Below are 21,454 nucleotides of genomic sequence, written 5' to 3'. Positions count from 1 at the left end.
TATTGTTGCTTAACTATTAAGTTTATGGTGTAAAAGGGCATTTAACCAATAATCGACATTACAAAATATATACATCACAAAACATTGGTACTTCTGCAGAGAGGCAACACAAAAGACCCTTGTACACTTGAGGGCGTTTCGGACGGGGTCAATAGGCTGCACATGTGCAGGGTAACATTAATAAAAATTACAAAGGACTGTGGCAGCCCCTCTATTGAGAATGAACATGGGACAAACACCCTGTTCTATGGAATTTTACACTCAGTAGGATCTACAACCAGGTTTTATCTCACTGCACCCTTCACAGAGGAGAAATATCCATTTGCATATCAGTCTTTGTCCCACCCACAAGGGCAGTCCAGCACCGAAATGCTAAGTAAAATCTCCTCTGAAAAGAGTACCATCAGCAACCCCAGACATAGGTTTCGGCCTAGACGGGACCTCATAAGTGAGGTGAAGCTGAGCCTCTCTAATACACAGAGAGCAAGGGGTCCATTTCTGGATTACTCTGGGTTACTTCGGGTAAAACCCCAGGTTTCACAAAGTTACAAAGGAGTGTGGGAGCCCCCTCTACTGAGGGTTCTACGTGATTTCGCCGAATGAAATGTCATTGTGGGACATTTCATCGCCGAAATCTCATCGCCAGAAACCCTGTATTTTTTTAAAATGTATTTCTGGGGTGTGAGGGGGGTTCCCCCCGCCAGACCCGCCCCTACTTTAATAATCATACCGCAACCCGCACAAAACACCCACCAACAAATATTTTTTTAAAAAAAGGGTTTCTGGCGATGAGAATTCCGGCGATGAAATGTCCCACGATGACATTTATTTCGGCGAAATGCGTGTATACCCTACTGAGAACGAGTATGGGACAAGTGCCCGGTTCTATGGAATTTCTTCCACTCGGCCCACAACTACATTTTAGCTTACTGCACCTTTCACAGAGGAGAAATATCAATTTTATCAGCCTTTGTCCCACCGACAAGGGCAGTCCAGCACCGAAATGCTAGGCCAATCTCCTCTGAACAAGAGTACCATCAGCTACCGTTGTAAAATTAATATAATGTCATCTTAATGCAACATGTATGCAATTTAAGTGCAGACACACTCAGGTGAGTGTAAATCATATTTGGACAAATTAATATACGCAAAAAAGGGAAAGGTACCTGGAAAGTGTTTCATGTAATTGTAATGGATTTACTTCAATGTACCCTCAAAATATTTTAACTCCAATATATTACCAATTTATACACTGAACTAATAAAAGCGGGAAAAAGTAAACAAAGCAACAGTTTAATAAAATGCTTTTCTTACCTTATTGCACACTTCACAAAATGGTGCATTTGGTTGTCCCAGCATGGGCGGGGCACAAGTTCCTTTCCAGAGGTATCTTGTAATACTGCCCCTCAGCCTTCTGGGGACAGTGACAAACGGTGCAGCCCTCTGTCTGCATATAACTGTAAAAGCCTACCAAAGCTGAGAGTAGAGCCGAGCGGACCTTCAATCAACAAGGGAGTTGTCCCCGGCAGCTTCTAAAGAAGCTTCACAAGACCGGTCAACCTCTCCAGACCTGATTGGGGCCAGATTGCTGTGCCACATTTCCCAGACACAAGAAGAGGAGCCAGGCCGTGAATAAGAAAACTAGCCAAACTGCCCGCTCCCCTTCAGTGCAATAAAGTCCATGCATTGCACAGGTTAGACTACATGAATAAAGAAAAAGAGTGAGCGCCTCCACAGGCATACTGTGCTCCAAGTGTGTGTTGCACGCGCACCCCAGGCTTTCATATAGCCGTTTTGGTGGCTGTGTAGCAGTGGAGTAACTTTGTTGAAAACGGTGATGTGGACACGACATCTAAATGAAAGGGGCCAAAGTGGGAAAATATGGTGTGCCACAAAAGTAAGCAGGGACAAACATCCTTGTCCCCCCCCCTAAAATTACACCAATGCTGTGTAGCCAGTACCTCCTAAGACCCATCCCTTCCGTGGGCCTCGGCAAAGAGGGGAGAAAGATTGCCTGCTGGAGGCAACGCCTGCTCTGCACCCCCATTGTTCTGCTGCTAAGTGGTCATCAGTGCCTCACTGCCAGTCACAAGTGTCCAAACGTGCCATAGTGAACTTACCTGCTGGGCTCTGGGCCCCCCTGGTGTAAATCACTCTTGCTTAGTGAAGTAAAGGAAAAATGAAAAGGAAACCTAATCTGATGTGTGCCATAGAGAAGTAAATCTTTTGCTGGAATCCCCGGCCACTGAAACCTGCAGGGAGAGCCCTGTTGAATGTAATGCTGGGCCGCTGCATGTCTGCTTCATGCGTGTTTCATGCGGTCAAAAACTAGGTTCGAGGAATGCTTGCCTGGCCCCATCATTGCGCTACACAACCTTGCGTCAACCAGAGGGAACCCATTACTGCACTTGCGTCAACCAGAGGGAACCCATTACTGCACATTGCCGCTAGTCCAAAAAAGTCAAGAATGCAGCTGCTATTTGCTGTGCCGTGCAGGGTGCCCATGACAAAATCCTTTCAACTAACTTCCATTCCAAGAGTGGGGATGATAAGGGGTACGTGCGTAATTCGACCCACGAATGCTGGTTTCTCAGAAGGATAGCTCAGGGGCAATGTGCTAGCCTTGGCAGCAAGACGACAGAGCAACACAGGTTCGATCCCCGGGTCCGTGCTTAGAAACATCTGGGTATTAAGCACGTTATAAATAACCCATCATATCAACACTAGAAGAAAAAAGCCCTCTTACTCTACCTATCCCTGGGTAATGTGGGCATATTTTTTTATTGCTTTTTCCATTTCACTTTTGTCAGTCTGCAGCTGTTTTTTTTCTTTAGCTAGAACACTGTAGGATTCGCTTTTTTTTTTTTACAACCGAGTTAACTTCCCATGTTATTTTAACCATCATTGCTGTGTTTCAACCTTTCAAACTGTCATTAAGGCGTTGAGACTGAGGGAGAAATACATAGCTAGTAACTTAAGAGAATATAGAAACAGACTGCTTTGCATCAGTTGAAAATACTTTGCGAACATGTTACGCACTTGCATTCAGATGTATGAATGTGACTGTGGTGGGAGACGCGGAAGGGAGCTGCAACACATGTTTCAAAGGGTTGTGGATGGGCCAAGTTGGGTGGAACATGTAAAAGAAAGAGGTCCCCTGTATTGTGTTTTATTTTTCATTAATTTCTCTCATTTGGAATATTTATTATATGGCCTTGTGAAATCAATCGACTCTACTTGGTGATCTCGAGTCTGCGGAACCGATGTTTAACCTGAACAGCAGCTGCTTCAACAGGGGCTGGCCACTAGAAAAATGTGCGTTGTCATGAATAGAATGTAGTAATGTATTATAAAACCTGGCTCTCAAGACTGAAAATCTTTTATCTCCTCTGAAAGAGTCTGAGGGATGAATAAGTCAGTGGTCCTGAAGTACTCTACATGAGTGCATTACAATAGTCCAAAATACTAGACACTAAGGCTCCTACTATAACTGCAGACTTGTCGAGTGGCATGAAGGGGCAACTGCCATCTAGCCAACTAATCTCTCTATACTTATTTATATATATAAGCCACTTGGGTATGTTTCCATACTCAGCTGATGCAATTTATCAGTGTTAGGTTACCCTCTGCTGTCCAAATGGCAAGTGGAAGCCACTTCAACTACAGCTACCATTTCAACAAACAGAATGAGCACAGTTCTACACGGTCACCTTCACTGCCACTATCGCAAACATTTGGAAGTTACTTCTTTCCACCCGCACTTCTCTTCACACAGGGCACGGCGGTTCCAGTGTCAATGAACAGTTAATTATCGGCTCAACGTTTCGGTCTCTAAAGAGCAAACCCTGTAAGACGAATGCCTCCTCACAAGTTAAAAATTAAAGTAGGTGCTGTAATTACGTGACTTCGCAATCTTATGCCATCATGGGGTCTCAGCAATGGAACAAGGTTGACAATTGCGCATCTACAAAGACACATCATAGAGGCCCATGTGATCGATGGAACCTAGATACTGTTCTTATACCGTGCATATCTCTCATTCCATCTGATACATTAAGCCTTTTCAATGACCATTAACATTGACCTTTAAGATATGCTACAACGGCATATGTCACGCCGGGGACAGTTAGTGTTAAATTAAAATCCTGCGGAAATTGCCTGGAAAATCAGGGGGAGATGGGGTGTTGCAAGATATCATTTCTTAGTTTTAGCAGAACATTTTCCAGCTTCTGATAGTTAAGAAAGATAGAGCCAGATAGAGTTCACCAAGGCCGAGAGGTCATTCAGGCTTTGTGATAATACAGTGAAAGAGATGTCAATGTAGCGGTTACTAATAAAGGGTGGTAAACTGACACAGTATGTTTTAACTTAAAAACAAAAGTACTGGAATGGTGACAATGGTTGCACAAAACTGTTTAAAGTAAAAAAATTAAAGTAGCATTACTTTGCTCCCACTTCAACCACATTATTACATGCTCAGTCACTTGTGAAGTGTATATGTCCCTCAGTATGGCATATATTTATTGCTATTTAACCTTATCCGATAGGTTCCTTTTTGCGCCTCGGAATGCCACCATGCCAGGTGCCCACCTTGTCATACACTCGAGAACTAAGGGTCCCAATTATCCTTACAAAAAACCCAGAAAATATAGAAATCTCACTTCTTGATTATTTTGGCACCATTTGGCGTTCCCACTTTGCATCAAAATCTAAAAAGAAGAGTATTAAAATGCTGATACTTTGGCCGATGAGCAGGAAATGCGCATTAATTATGCTCTGCAGTCTCAGTTGAACCTGTGGGATATTTTTGAGAGGAAGCATTGGATCCATTTTTGAATGGTGTGCAGAAATCAAATTATCTGACAGATGCAATAGGTTCAATAAAGCCCAGGTTGCTGCTCTTCCCATATCTAACATTGTTCCTTTATCTACTACTATAAGGTCAGTGATCATGTACGCTATTGTTAATTTAGCAGTGGTGTGTGACTGGAGGGTGACCACTTTACTGATTAATTGGCTGTTGAGAAAAAAGTCTAAAAGAAAAAATAAGCTAAACAAAAATAACCAAAACTCATAAGTGTCTTGCAGAATGGTCAGTCTGTAGAGCAGTATTGTTTCCCTGGAGTTGGTGGAACTGTTTGTCTGCCGTAGTGTTGCAGGGCAGGACCCCCTTCTACGCAACACCATGATCTTTAAAACATGACTCCCGGAGCGGTGCGCCTAGCAAAGTGTCTTGCAGAGTGGTCAGTCTACGTCAGTCCATGGTAGGACCTGTGGGGTATTGGACGTTTGGCCCAGGACCCATTACACTCTGTAAGTACCACCTATGAGATTCTTTTGCATGTACTCCTATGCATTGCAGAGCTGGCCCTTGCCCGAGTTGACTGCATTACCTGATGCTTTCAATGGGGCAAATGTGGCTGTATCACTGATGTCTCCTTTACGGGATAATAAGCCCAGCGACTCTAACTGTTCCATCAGCTTCTGTTGGGGACCTTTCAAATGATCAGACTTTCGTGCGTATAGCCAGTGTTACAGTTCCTAATGCACCCCTACATCCCCTTGGAGATTTGTATATGTTGGAGGTGGTCAGTGATGTGCCAAGGCTGATATAAATGGGTTGGGGGTGGGGGGGGGGTTGTCCTCTTCCATTCCATCATAGGATAAGGGCCTGAGAACATTGTGCCTTTCTCAATCGCCATAACTTTACGCCTCTGAAAGCTCCCAGATACTTTCTGCTTATTCTCATCAGTCCACACACCTTAAGCCGCCTTCAACGAACCCTCCATCAAGCCCTACTGAGGTACCACATGATTTGCCTTCAGCCCCGTTTACCCTCAATTTTGCCTTCACTTCCCTGGTAAAATTATATGAAATTATAAGGGATGACTTCAAGGCAAAAAATCTTCCCTTATTTTGATTGTGTATAAATAACATTTTATATAAAGATACATATTTGCAAAGTCTGCCGATTGAGTTGAGGTTGTGCCCGGCGCCGTGGGTCCTCTTTTTCCATGTGGCAGATTTCTACCAGGATCACATGATCCTGCTAATCTCATTGTTGATACTGCTTCCTCTGGTGACCCCAGATATAGCCAGCAGTTTGTTATGCCTACCTCAGTGGGAAATGTTGCAAGCTCTGAAGTAGAGAACACACCAGGACCTCGGGATACTCAACCTACGGTTGTGTCCATTGGGAGGGCTACCAGAAATGGGAAATATGGTCCAATCAGTCGGACAGATACCTCCACTTCTAAGAAGACTAAAAATCAAAAAGAATAATGGCAAACCTAAGAATAAGGGGTCTAGAAAATGTTTGCGGCATCTTAAGTTGAGTCTATCCCGCATTAATGAGCTGCAGATGTATTTCCCGTAGCCAGGGCAGTGGACCCATTGTCACGCTCACCTGGTCTCCACGGAGGCCTAGCACGTAGCCGCACAAATGATGTCTGCACTGGCGTTGCACAGCTTGAGTGATGATGCCTGCCTGCGTCTTCTCCCTTGATATCACCCCAGGAGGAGTTTGCCTGCAACGTCGAAACAAGCTATTAGCTAACTGAGTGGAACCGGATTGGTTCCACTGCCTTTAACCTTCTGATGCCCCTTCTCCTCTTCTGTCTCACCTTGGAGTTCGTATTGGTAGGCTCTCCGTCCTGCAATCTCTAGCAGGGGCGCGGTATGCTCAGTCTGTCCCAGGACCAAGTTACTTCACTGATACTGTGGGGCTGTTGCAGAGTTTATGAATAGCTGGATTTAACAGATAAGTCTCTATGCAATGGATGCTTGGTATAGGTGCTTAATGTCCTTATTGGCCAAGTTTTAACCTGTGTTTCTCTTTTCTTTCAGGCACGGTCTTGAGCGGTTTTCGGATTAAGATTAGACTGTTCCTAAAATGCTGAGCAGATTTCCTGCAGGTGAGTATTAGCGCGGGTGAGTGGCGCTGAATGTCTGTATAGCGGCTTCTTTTCCGTGCGTGACTAACCTGCTTTTTCTTTTCCTTTTCTGCAGGCGCGGCGCGGCTCCAGGACGGTGATGGGAAGAACCGCTTCAACGAAATTCCTGAAAAATGCAGACCCCGGGTGAGTATTGGGTGTCCGTGCAGATACCTTCTCTGCAGGTGCGGCGGCCCGGAGAGCAGCTGAAGGCACGGCCGATTGGATGGAATACTGCAGGTAAGGCCTTCGTTGCTGTACTAACACCTGTTCTCTTCTTTTCCTTCTCTCAGGTGCCACTGGATCGGGATATCAGGACGGGCATGGCTGTAGAAGTTCCGAGTACTGAGCAGTCACGGTGAGCGTTACGCTGCAGGAGTGCAGAATAACGTGAAGCGGGTTCTGCCTGTAGGGTGTGGCTTAAATAGCCTTGTAAGTAGTTCCAGGTAAAAAAGTCCCTCAGCCACACCCTGCAATCTCAGGTAAAGTAGTCCCTCACCCACAACCAGGGTATACAGATAGGCTCAGCCCTATTAGGCTGTGAATGTAGTCCCATGCAATTAGCACATGTTATGAGCCTGGCGCCAGGACTGAGTCCAGAAAATCCTAGGACACACTTTTGGGGTTTGATAAGCCCCTAAGGGTGCCAGTGACTGGGCTAGGCCCATAAACTCCAGAGGTTTGGGAGTTTGTACCATGACACCCATTTTCTCCTCGACAGAAGTGGATACTCGTAGTTTACCAGCAAGAATACAATGGGAAAGAGACCTGCTAAAGGGATTACTAAGCCAGCCAAGGGGAGAAACACAATAACACATTTTGTGAAGCTGGATGCTGTAGCCCCCGTCATAGATGAGGAGCACTTGAATCTTAGTGTGCTTACAGTACACTCAAGCAAAGACTTTGATTGCATGTCTCAATCCTTTAATACCAAGCAGAATTTGCCTCCACTGGGAACTCAAAATTGGTAGCTTTTTGGGTAACTGCGTCACACCAACTCGTCCACTGGAAGCAGATCTTGAGGTCATACTACATGGCCTCAGTGCTACCTCTCTGGAGCCTTGTATCGAGAAAGGAGGCAGTCCGAGCTGCACCTTCATGTTTCCTGCTGATAACATTTGTGCAAGGCAATTCGTTTTTAACAAAAGAGCCAACATAGGTGATAGAGTAGGTAGCCAACAGGTCTACAGTGTATTTTGAGGAACTGGAAAACAGCAGCAATTGATTCAGACTTCCATGCGGTTACAACAACCGACTAACATCTTTAGACCTTAACTTGCTCTGGTTCCTGCAGTTTCGGTATCTGTGTAGAGCAAGTATTTACATCGTCTACGGTTGGAGTATTTATTTAAGGAGAATATTCCCCAGTTGTTGAATAGTTCAAACGTCTTGGCTTTATTCGACGAGGTACCCAACTTAAGAGCTATCTTGTCACGAGACATGGACTTTGTAGAATTTTTGGACGTTTACACAACAGATTATCCTGAATATTTTATCCCAAAACAGTATATGATGTTATATTAAATGATTCTGCACCTTTGAGGGAAATGAGGTACGATGTAACTCCTTTTAGGGATGATTCCAACTCCGAGATTTGTTTAGCTGGTGCTTCTGTCCCTGCTCTGGATGCGAGGGGTCTACACATTGTTACATGCACCGACTCAGGGTTGGACCCTCAGGACTGGTCTTGGTTTGCAAGTGCATTAAATCCCCAGGGTTCTCAAAATTATGGGGGCAAGGGGGACGATCAATCTTTAGTGATACGAATTTGTTGAAGGTAGTGTCTTGGAACATGCAGGGTAATCATAAACTGTTCAAAAATCCTGCCCTCGGGCAGGATGATCTTAAACAATAGGACATCATACTACTTCAGGAAACTTGTTTTTGGAACGTCCTTTTTCAAACAAAAATAACATTTTCTTTTTAAAATCTTGAGCCTATATTGATGCTCTGTTTTAATGTGTTGTATTTTTATAATAATAACAAAAAATTGCTAAGGTTACCCTGAGACTAGATTGCTTTAAAAGAACACAGAGAAAATAATTAACCCAAGGACATTTTTGGGTAGGCTATTTTCTGGAGTTGGTAATTGAAACAGTAGACACTACATGTTATGCTTACTTGTAGATCAATATCAAAGGGCACAACTTTTTATATATAGTAACTTTTATCACACATGCCATGTATGATTAACTTTTCAGTGGCACTCATCTTAACCAGAACAGATTGTGTGTATTAAAGCAATTGAGCAGTGGATCACTGGGTAGAAGACACTTCTTTTCAAGAATGAACAGGGAAGATTGTGGCATGCATTTTTTCAAGTTGTACTAGTGCTTTTGGCCTAAAAACGGTGGCCCTATTACCACATGTAGCCAACTGGTGACCAAACAAAAATGGCAAACATGCTGTTTTGCCCTTATGTCGAAACAAGATGTCACCCAGGAGGTTTACTGCTCTAGCTCAACCTTTTCACCATTGAGGGATTTGTACACACACACACACACACACACACACATATATATATTGCCATCTCTGAACATAAAAGACATAGAAAAACATTCAATATATCAACGTTTAATGTACACATTTTTTTTAAACAATCATTTTGGTGCATTTCAAAAAAGCAGCAAAAGACACTCAGGGTCTTGTATTGTGTTTGCAGTGAATACTGGCAGGGCAGAAGCTCCACAGTGCACTCGGGGGACACACACCTCCACAGTGAAGCCACATACCACACAGTCGTGATGATTACCAGTGGACAATATGGAGTAAAGCACTTACTCTTTAGGATTTGGGCACGCTAAATAAGAACATGTGCAAATGCTTATTACTTCCAAGGCTTAGCTCCGTCAAGTACAACACAGTGAACTATGGCTTTAATCGTTAAACTCTTTGCTCATAAAGAACGTCCTGAGACATCCACGGTCTATTCGTCTGCACCAGAGTTTAAAAAAAAAAAAGATCCACATTTCGTGGTGCTAAGCATACAGTGACAGTCATTTTCATAGTCCTCGATGGCATAAACGTGATTGATTGCACGATGAACTTGACAAATATTCCGCACATTAGTTGCACGAAACAAAAACTCTCAAAACAAAGATGGCCAGTACTCGGGGAAGACACAGGGTTGAAATGCAGGTTAAAAACGCATGATTGCCTTCAGACAAAAACATGGAAACGGGAAGCCGAGAATTCACGGTACTTCTTTACTTTCCTGATTGGGTTTATCCACAAAGTGCACAGTACAGTAAGGCTGAAGGACTGCGGATCGGTAATTGGCCAACCTCTCCTAATGACTTAAGATGCAATCTCATTAGGCCCACCACTAAAAGCTTGGAAGGCTCAACCACAGCAGCAGGGTGGGGAGTTGGCATGCATTAATCATGGCCAAAGCTGTAGAAATAATGGCTTATGTTCGCCGGGGAGGAGGAAAGTGCGAGTGAAAAAGGGATAAAAGGTTCTGTCCAAACAGAGCAGCAAACAAAGTGTGACGGATTTGGAGCACCGGCAGGATATGGCAGGTCTTGGATGGAGTCACGTGGACAAGTCGCTCAAGATCGGTTGTCATTCTGCAAAAGAAAGTAGACAAACTGAGAACCTGCAATTGAAAAAAGAATAGCGGTACCTCCAACATCATGCACAGAAAAAGCTTGACGGGCATTGCAAGCCTGTCTTTTTTCAGCATAAGAGCATCAGTTTCTGTCACAGTAGCTAAACAATGCCGATTCAGTAAGAAGCCGCTTATATTATGTCAAACTACTCTACTTGAAATTATACTGCACAGTGATGCCATTACCATAGAAAAACATACCAGGATCCACACAATTTACCACCACTTTTGCTTTACTTTACGGCCTCAGGGAGTTTTTAGAGGTCCTCGACTAAACGTCGAGCATTGGCGAAGGAGGTGTTCTGACATGTAGGTCAATTCTGATGTAGCTACATGTACCTTCATCGTGAGTGAACCTTATCCAGGACGGGACGATGGCACAAAGCCAGCTTAAAAGAGGCCTTCCACTGATAACATTAGTAACCTACTTCAGCTCAAAAGGGTAACACATTCCAGCGCAACAGATGACAGCTTTGCAGTCATATACCCCTTCCCTCTCAGTTTATAATGGCCAGATAATGAACACCTTGTAAACATTTCAATGTCGAGCGCAGCAGAAAGAACTGTAACCGATGGAACATGCCTTCTATCTGCCCAGAACAGGCCCCAGCAGCAGTAGACATTCAGTAAGTTGGGGAGCTGGCATATATCAATTATATAGCAATCAATAAATGGTATGATTACCCCCATGCCACTGTCCCCCGTCCCAGTCCTTACTATCAGAAAGTCAATCTGCCTTCACATTAGGGATTCTAGAATAGTTACTAAAAATCCCTTTTTATTTTAACTCATATTCATTCTGGTATAACAATAACTAAAACACAAGCCACATGCTTTTTTACGTGTTCTTCTGGGACAACAATTCGAGTGTTAAGGGCATGCCAGTGGTGCTTTTCCAGGATGCAGTTGGTACAAAATTACCAACTGCTGAGTAATTTGGCGATCGAAGCATGTTGTGGCCCATCTGTGGTGAGTATGCAGCTTGACTTGGCCAAGCAGAAGTTGGAGTCGACAGGACGTCCCCTCCCCGAAACCCACCTGCAGCCTTCAGGACGAGAAAGCCAAGGTTCCAGATGGATGAGAATTACAAGTAACAAAAGAGGGGGAAGGAGGTGCGACCAGCGATCCTGTGGACATCTCGGTAATGTAAAATGAAACTGTGAGCATGCGTGTCGCAGGATGTCCTAGAGCACATTCACAAGAATATGAAATGATAATGCTACAATGTTGCAATGCCTGTTGCCAGTACAACACTCGTTGGCAATACTACAGGTGATCATCTCGGAGCTAGATCATTTTCATTATTGGAAAAGGCTGATCCAAGCTAGCATACTAATCGACAGTACCATTAAGCTTAGAAAAAGTGATTCAAATCAGCTGGGCAGATTAATGATCCCATTAGGGAAACCCAGAGAGAAGACAAGGAAGCCTAGCATGAATCAAGTGGGGGAATGAGCACAAGCAAAACAGTGAGCCATCATCCCCCCTCATCTTCATCTTCCTCCTCTTTGCCAGTAGAGTAGGATAATACATAATAGCTTAAAGGGATGTTTTAATAGAGAAGCCATATGTAAAGTACTTAAGACTAGTATTGCAGCGCCTGGGGTTTGAGAAGAACAAGCTTGTTCGATTGTCAGCCATCACCCATTCAGACAATTCACTGAAAATGCTAAAAGAGGCCTTCCACTGATAACGATGTGTGCAAGAAGATGCTAAAATAATGGAAAGAGCCAAAAAAGAATGACATTCCTGGTTTTATGGGAAAAATCTGTCCACACAGTAGAATGAAAAACCACCCACATCATTACAAGCGGACTACCTATTATCTAGTTTGACAGGTTGACCTATGGCACCATAAGAAGCAGAAGTGCGAGACCCAACAGAAAGGTTGATGCAGTGCTGAATAATTAATTACTATGCAGACGCTCTATTACCTTTTAGAACAAGAACCTACAACTCTTATACGGCCAAAGCCCTGCTGGATGATGTCCAGGAACTCCATTATGAAATTATAATGGAAGAGAGTTATCAGTGCTCAAACAGTGATAGGAGTAAACCACCGGGATGCACTATAATTCAGAATACCCATCCAATGTCACTTTTGATAGGGTAAGGGTGATTGCCATTACCATGGGAACATCTCTATCAGCCTGCAGCTACCTCTATGTTCGGGTCAGGTTTACTGAGAATTCTGAAGTTTGTGGCTCTCAACTTAACCTTCCAAGGCACACAACTATAGGGTTACCAGTTGGAAGAGAAAGCGCACAAAAAGCACACATTATAAGCACCCTTAAGAAAAAGAAGGAATGAGTTACTTACCTGTAACTCGTGTTGTTCAGCATTGGTATCTTTCATAGATTCACATGCTGTTTGAATATTCCCAGTCGTCAGGCTGTGAATCCTCCATGACAGTAAAGCAGTTTGCATTAACATTTTAAAACTGCTGTCACTTTAGCACTCTAGTAGAGTCATTTTGGGTCATATTGACCCACAGCCAATTGACAGGTCCACCTTAGCTCCAACCCTGGAGGCCACCTTCAGATTTTGGTAAGCGCACATGAACATGGCAAAAAGATGCAAGACGACCCAAGCAGGGTAGGCAGGAGAGTCGCATATAAATCTATGAAAGATACCAATGCAGGAGTTACAGGTAAGTAACGTATTCCTTCTCCAGCATTGCATCTTTCATAAATTCACATGCTGTTTGACTAGATTATAAAGCAGTACACAGAATAACAACAATGCGAGGAGGAAAGCTCCCCTGAAGTAACCGTCACATCACCCAAACCAGTTGTGTAGCACTGCCTGGCTGACATTGGTCTGCTTCGTGGAATTCCCTGTTGATGCAGTAAAATCTTGTGGCGCTATGTATCATCTCCACGTGGCAGTCATGCAAATATCCAGAATGGGAAATACCGGAGAAGAAAGCTATTGTAGCAGCAAATGCCCTTGAAGATTTGGCGTGGGGTCGGCCAGGAAGAGGCCTGTTAGAGAGACGATGAGCGTATAAAATAGGACAGCCACTGTGCAACGGATGACTTTGAAATAGCATCGCCCAAGCCTAACAGACCAAAAACCACGAACAGCCGGGAAGACTTGCGAAAATCTTTAGTGAAAGATATGCAGAATTTCAGGGCGCTCACCACATCCAAGCAGTGTTCTGCTGGAGAAAAGGGGAAGCCAAAAAAAGACAGGCAACACCACAAGTTACATTAGGTGGAATGAAGACGGACTGAAGACTTTGGCATGAAATTTGGGTTCACGCGAAAAAAGTCAAGTAGGGCAGTTTGAACAAGAGAACCTGGATTTCCCCCACGTGGCTCGCGGAGGTGATGCAACCAGCAAAGCAGTCTTCCAGGACAAGAACTTTACAGAGGCTTTGTGCACAGGTTTGAAAGGTGGCCCCATGAGTTTGGGCAGGACCATGTTCAACTCCCAAGCTGGAGCAGGTGCCTGATACGAGGGAAAGAGTGGAACAGTCCTTTAATGAATTCTTTAACCACAGAGAAGGCGCTGCAGGGGAACGCATAAATGTGTAAATGGTAGCAAGGCAGGGTCAAAATTCAGATTTTATGAGCAGGAGCTAAAACGAGCTCATGGGGGGGGGGGGTGTATCGGCCATAAACTCATTGGCAGGAGCTACCGCTATGCAACCAGGAGCTAGCACATATCGTGAGATGCAAACTTTAAAATGTTGTCCATTGTATACAATTTATTATGCTTTAAATAGGTCTTTAATTGTTCTTTATACACATTCATAGATACAGAAAGGTAATGTTGCATAGGCTTGTTTGTATGGCACCAGTTTGCCTCAAGAGCCAAAAATAGCTCATGGGGCTAAATAGCTCCCAGCAATTTTGAACCCTGGCAAGGTATACCTTGATGGAAGAATGGGCCAGAACGGTCTGTGCAAGAAACAAGGTAGGGCAAGACGTCCTGAGCTTGCACAGAAGGGGTTGAGGCCACAACCAGAGCACCAGATGGAGAAACGTCTCCACTTACTCATAGCAGGAAACCATGGAAGACACCAGTGTCCCATGCCTTGGCCAGAACATCTTGACATCTGGAGGCAAAGGTATACTACAACATTCTAAGAAAGCAGGAGCTAGGCGGTCTGATTGAGAGTGGTCGGGTCGTGGTGTAGCACTGCTTTTTGGTCTCTGGAGAAGCGGTAGCCTGAAGGGTGGTGCAGATGACAGTCTGAGAAAAAAATCAGTGAACCCAAATTGCCTCAGATAAGCGGAGGACTCCAAGATCAGTCTGCACTGCTGCCATCTAGACACATTGATCACTTGAGGAATGATAAGTATTGGAAGAAACACATACAGGAACATTCCTTCCCAAGGGAACATGAAGGTATCCATTAGGCTCCCTGCATGGTGGTATATGCTGGCGAAAACCAAAATGTCTTGCTCTCCTTGGTAGTGAAGAGGTCGACATAACCCTGGCAGGTTGAACAGAATGAGGAAGAGAATGGGCCAAAGCCCAATTCCAAAGGGCCTGAGCTTCCATTGACGAAACAGGGAAAAGGGTGTTGCTCTGTTTGTGGATGGAAAACATGTCCATGTTGTCAGTAAACACCCGGACCACTCAGCCCTGAAGTTGCAGAAGAAAAGACTTGAAGGCCCAGAAGACAGCGCACGATTCCAGGACGTTGATGTGTAACTCTTTTTCCTTCTGGGACCAGAGACTCCTGGCATAGATATGGTCTTTGAAGACACCCCAGCCTTCCAGAGATGCGTCCGTTTGGACCATGACCCGATGGTCCGGCAGACGAAATGGTGCTCATTGAGTGAAATTAGAGCAAAGCATCCACCAGCGGAAATCGTTGTGGAAGGGGCGCGTGAAATTAATCTTTCTTCCCAAGCGCCACTGACTTGCTTCCATCGTGCATCGAGGGACTCCTGGAGAGGCTTTATCCGGAGCTTGCAGTGCTGGATTAGAGGAATGCAGGATGTCATCATTTCCAGCAGGTGCGGATCGACAAACATCTTTTTTCGAAAGCAGTAAGCGTTCGCAAGGATGGTTTTCACTCGGTCCTCCGATGGTTAGCCATGCACACAGCTGGTTCAGCCGAGCTTCCAAGAACAGAGTGCATTGCAAATGGGTCAAGCAAGATTTTGCATAGTTGATCGAGAACCCCAGTGATGTTAAGCAACTGATTGTGGACCCTGCCCGAACCAGCCAGCCGTTGAGATCTTATGGACAAGAAAGTATCTCTAGTACACCCCTTGTTCTTGCTGTTGAAAGGTGGCACGTTTGATTGCCCCCTTAGAGAGGAGAGAATGAACATCTCGCAGTAGTCATGGTAAGTGCTTCTCAACCTTTGACAAGGGAGGAACGGAGCCCAATAAATTCCAGCATGTGACCCTGGTGATGGAAGGCCACTGTTTGATGAACTTGGAGGGACGCCCGCTCATTGGGGTATGAAAGTGGAGGGTTGGCGTCGGAGCCTGGCCTGATTGCACCTCCGGACGGAAATGGGTAGCCTTGAGCTAGCGTTGTCGGCGTAGAACATCGCAGTTCCCTCGGTTTCTGAATCCAATGTCAGAAATATCTATACCACAGAAAAAGCATGTCCAAAGTGGCCTCCCCTTCATGAAGGAGGGCGAAAGCTTCATCCTTCAGGCCATCTGTAAAGAAATCCAATACAGGGCCGATCTTATTTTTTTTTATCAAAGATTTTATTGCTTTTAAACATAAAACAACATTACACTTATCTCTCTGCAGTACTGGGTAGGGACGTGGGGAAGGAGGGGAAAGTTTGGGGTAATAGCGGAAGGGAAAGAAAGGGGTGGACAGGAGGGGAGAGGAACATATGCAAAATCTACATTTCCAGGTACATGTGATAGAATGTAGAGAAAGACAATCAATCAAAAACAGAAAAAAACAAACATTCCAAAAAGAATTAAACTCAACTTCCGGGACCATGGTCCGACAGACTGTCAACTTGACAACAGATCTCGTGGCATAGGATATTCTCGGCAGAGGCATCTCCCCCCCCCCTCTCCCGGGGCAACTCTCAGTCACAGAGGCTGTGGACCAATCTTGTCCTTTAGCTAGCCTCTTCCCATCTTCTCCATATTTTGTCTGCTTTCTGCGGGCAACCCCTCGCCGCGTACACTCTATGTTCCATTATAGCGCATATGTCCACATCCGTGACCCAATGTTCAAAGCTTGGCGTACGTTCCGATCCCCACAGTTGCGCAATGTTCCGCCTGAGAACTGCTGCCGCAGTCGACCAGAGCAACTTCTCATAACGGGAAAAGTCAGTGTCACTGGAGATCCCCAGGAGAAGGAGTTTTGGGCATCTCTGTATCTCTTTACCTATAACGCTAGACAGTTTATCACAGCATCTCTGCCAGAGCCGTTGTATCCTACTACATTCCCACAAAATATGGAAAAAGGTACCTTCTTCACTTTTGCAGCGTAGGCATCGTGCGTCCGAGGATTTGTCCCAGCGGAAGAGAGCCACTCTTGGGTAATAGGTGCGGTGCAGGATCTTCAGTTGGACCAGTCTAAGTCTGGAGTAAATGGTCGCTTCTCGCGGCTACATCAGGGCCTCCACCCAGTCCTCCGGTTGAAGTGGACCCACATCTCGTTCCCACTTTGCCTTTAGGCTGGTTAGTTCCGGTGTCGCGCAAGATGTTATCACATTGTACATGGTAGAGGTGACTTTCCGGTCCACCCGGTCCAAAACTATGTTTCTCTCCAATGGGGAGCTTTCCGGCATGTCTCGTGTTATGAGTCTGTGGGTCATCCAAGCGTATTTCAGCTGCATATAGTGGTACCTCTCTGTGTCTGGGAGGGAGAACTTTTCATGCAATGTCTCGAATGGTACCAGGTTGTCCTCGTGAACCACATCTCCTATACTGGCGATTCCTCGCTGGGCCCACTCAGGCCATCTGGGCAACTTTCTTATTTCGGGAAGGTTGCAGTTGTTCCATAGGGATTGTGCCAGCGTTAGCTTTCTGCCCCATCCCAGGTACTGATGTGAATCTTTCCATATTCTCACTATATGCGTTGCCATATCCGTGTGTGATGTGCGGTTCAGGCCTCCATTCAGATGCTCTAGAGGCGTGGTTGTGGCATTACAGATAAGACCTTTGATATGTGGGAGGCTTCCGTCTCCGTGGAGCATATCATTTACTACTGCCATCTGGCTGGCCTAGTAATATGACTATATCCTGGGCAGTCCAATGCCTCCTTCCCAGATAGACCTTTGGAGCGTGGTGAGAGCAATTTGTGGGTGTCCTCCCCCCCCATAGCAGCTTCCGAAGGATGCACTCTATTTTGTGAAATTCTCGCTGGTGAATGTATAATGGCGCATTTTGCAGGATATATAAGAATTTAGGAAGGGCAATCATTTTAAACAGGGCCGCTCTGCCCATCAGCGTTAATGGCAAGGAGATCCAATGGCGAGTATCTTCTGCAAATCTTGTCATGAGGGGGGAGAGATTCAGGGTTGTGTATTCAGACAACTGCTTCGTGATACGTAACCCCAGATACTTGAACTGTTCTCTTTCGATCTGGTAAGGGCCAGACGTCAAGTTTGCCGACGAGGTGTCCCCTAGCGGGAAGAGGATGGATTTGGACCAGTTCACTCGCAATCCGCTGAATGCCTCGTATTGCTCTAACAGGTGCATGACTCTGGGACAGGCACTGCTTGGGTCTTTCAGATATATGAGACAATACATGGCCCATCTTAAACCATAGCACCCGGTCATAATCGGACATGCTACCCATAGCATTAGCCGCCTTAATGGTGGCCATGGCAGTAGAGTTGATGCGTTTACCGAAGGAATCTAGCAGTTTGTCTTCCTTGTCGGGTGGAACTGAACACAGACAAGAATTTTCCAAATGATTTCAAGCCATCACTGATGCCATATAGTCTGGACTGGATTGTGTCCATAAACACCTATTCAGTGAATCAGGAGCCATGTATTTTTTTTTTTAAATCTGTCCTTTTTGTGGATGGGCAGCAAAGGGATTTCTCATGTTTAAGAGAAAGTCTTCACAGAGGTTGTCGAGGAAAGGTATTGACACCAGAGACTTTCTATTATGCTCTCTCCGCTGGCATAAGAAACCTTCCTCCTTCTGACACAAGATCAATCAACATGGCAGCTCTGAGGCAGACTTGAGTGCATGAAAGGAACCAATCTCATCTGGGGGAAAATCTCCGGTTCATCATCCCCTGGTACGACATTATCAAACTAGTCTGAGGCATTAGTGCGAGTGGAAACAACAATAAGAGATGTCATCCTCCGACATAGTATCAATGAGTGTAGCAGGAGGAGTAAGAGCAGACGTGTGCAAAAGCATGAGGGGCACCCAGTAGGAGGTGCAAGAGCAGGCAATGGGTCTGCAGGAAGCTTTTAATGTGGCGGCAAAGATAGAGCAGGAGGCGTATCCTGCAACTCAGAGACCAGAGTCTGTAGCGTGGATAGTGTGTCCATAGACTGGTCACACAGCACTGGCTGAGTGGAATCCAGCCTTGGCGACAGCCTTTGGGGGGGCGGCATACTTTCTGAAGCGCCAGCTCAAGTAGATAGTACCTCTAAGTGGGTGTCATTATAAAAAACAAAAACTTCCTGACCCTCCAAGTTTTGCATCACTGACAGGTTGCATTATGTCCTCAGGTGAAACCATTGTCTGTCTAGAAACAGCAGGAGGAGCATACAGGCCAAGTGTTAAAAGCAGATGGGTACAAGTAGGCCTTGGTAAGCAGAGGCAGCATCCCCAGCTTGAGACGCCTCTTTAAGCCGCAGTCAATAAGAAGTGCACTCTTGCCATGGACGAGGTGGTCGTAGTGGCCACATACGTTGCTGGGATTCAGTGCACTATAAATGGAGTCGTGGACGAAGTTGTTGTTGGAATTGGTTTAGAAGAGGCCGTTGACGAAACAGAGGACTTGGTCTGCTTGTGATTCGTCGACAGGGTGGTAGACTTACAGGTCGTCAACAGGCCAGAAGGAGGCGTCAACGAGTGCTTCTTGGCAGAAGACAAGCACAGACCAGAAGAAGACACAGATGCGACTTTCGTAGCAGACAACGATGAAGCAGTCTTAGTTGACCAGGCTGTTGCCGACTGGATCGTAAACTAAGATGTTGTTGACGTGGTGGCAGCCCGAGCTTGGGTCGCATTACCCTCTTTACCTCTTTTCCCATGGGAAGAGTCATCTTGGGACCTGGAACTCTTGGATGAGGAGGTGCGCTCCAGGGGTCTGCTCTGCCTAATGAAAGGATGACTAGGGAAAGAGGTTGTACCAGAGGTCTTGGCACATACATCTAGCCGAGTCAATCTTCTGTAACTGCCTCGAAGTTTCTTGATGGAGAACGAGCGGCAGATGGAACAGTTGCCGATCGAATGGTCAGGAAATAAACAGTAGAAGCAGTCGTGAACATTCGCCATAAAATCATTCTTCAAATGACAGGTAGCACAGGCCTTGAAAAGGTTCTTTTTCCTGGTATGAGACATAGTTTCACGGACAGATCCTAGGCCTCAACAAAAGGGAACCGAACGGTACGTCCGCAGGCATTGAGAAGCTGGACCACCACCAAAGATGAGCAGAGGAAGTTCCTGGCATTACAAAGAGGAAGACAAAAAACCTAAGAAACCAACAAATTGTCGAAGAACAGAGATTTCTTTGGGGACTCCCAACACTGAAAGTGCAGTAAAAAATCTGAAGATTGAGGGTGGAGTTTTAGAAGGCCTGTCAATTGGCTGTGGGGCAATATCACCCAAAATGACTAAAAGAGCACTAAAGTGATAGCTTTAAAATGTAAATGTAAACTGCTTTACTTTTACCAAGGATTCCCAGCCTGGCAGAGAATATTCAAACAACATGTGAATCTATGAAAGAACCAATGCTGGATAACAGAATGTGCAGACAGATCGCAAGACCAGCTCAATATACAAAAAGGAACAAGTTACTTACCTGTAACTGTTGTTCTCCAAAATGGGTCTGGTATGGATTCAAATGCTCATGAATATTCCCCATCGTCAGGCTGGTAATCCTCGGTAAAGAAAAAAAATCAGTATCAGTTTCGTTTCTGATCCGTCTTTCTTAGTAGTAACCAATCACTGGTCTCTGGGTCATACTGCCCCCAGCCAATGACTGCCCTCTCCCTAATCCCCGCCCTGGCAGCCATCCTCAGATTTGGTAGCACGTAAAGTGGCAGTATGACCAAGTGAAGAGCCACAGAGGGGTAGGAGGGAGGGTTCGCATTTGAATCCATGCTAGACCCATGCTGGAGAACAACAGTTACAGGTAAGTAACTTGTTCCTTCTCCAGCATTGGGTCTGGCAAGGATTCACATGCTCATGAATATAAGAATACATAGCAGTACAACCACGGGAGGTGGCAAGGCTCAACATTAAGCATTACATAAACTCAACATTAAGCAACTCTTACCTCCTCACCAGGCTCACTATAAGCGAACAGGCTGCGCAGCACTGCCTGGCCGACTCTGGACTCCTCCCTGGAATCCCGGTGGACGCAGTAGAATCTCGTGAAGGTGTGCGTCGACCTCTAGTAGCAGCCCTGCAGATGTCCAGCAGGGGCACACCAGACAAGCACGCCGTGGTAGCAGCGATCGCTCTGGTTGAGTGGGCTCTCGGACGGCCGGGCAACAGTCAGTTTGCCAACAGGTGACAGTGCATGATGCAGCCGGAGAGCCATCTGGAAATGGAAGCCTTCGAGAGAGCCTTCCCTTGATTTACAGGTCCAAAATTCACAAACAGCTGTGAAGTCTTCTGAAATCTCTTAGTGCGGTCCACGTAGAATTTCAGTGCTCTAGCTACATCCAGCGAGTGCAAAGTCCTCTCGGCCGACGACAAAGGCGACAGGAAGAAAACTGGTAACACCAAGTGCTCGTTGAGGTGAAAGTCTGACGGCACCTTGGGCATGAAG

General features: G+C 45.5%; 1 protein-coding gene across 12 annotated transcripts in view; it reads right to left on the bottom strand.

The window, feature by feature from the left end:
• Positions 1–9,490: 9,490 nt before the first annotated feature.
• CCDC9 (coiled-coil domain containing 9) overlaps positions 9,491–21,454 on the bottom strand; it is a 1,357,226-nt gene continuing 1,345,262 nt past the window's right edge. For all 12 annotated transcript variants that reach the window (XR_011302042.1, XR_011302041.1, XR_011302040.1 and 9 more), the window contains one exon: positions 9,491–10,501. Coding sequence is in view for 6 of the 12 variants with exons in the window: in XM_069644542.1 (XP_069500643.1) it covers positions 10,497–10,501 (5 nt within the window). In the remaining 6 variants the exon portion in view is untranslated. The remainder of the gene's footprint in view (positions 10,502–21,454) is intronic.

This window comes from Ambystoma mexicanum, chromosome 2p (assembly GCF_040938575.1).
Source record: "Ambystoma mexicanum isolate Mex_15411 chromosome 2p, UKY_AmexF1_1, whole genome shotgun sequence".
NCBI lineage: Eukaryota > Metazoa > Chordata > Amphibia > Caudata > Ambystomatidae > Ambystoma > Ambystoma mexicanum.
The sequence above is the reverse complement of the archived record's forward strand: the minus strand, read 5'-3'. Positions and strand labels throughout refer to the sequence as shown.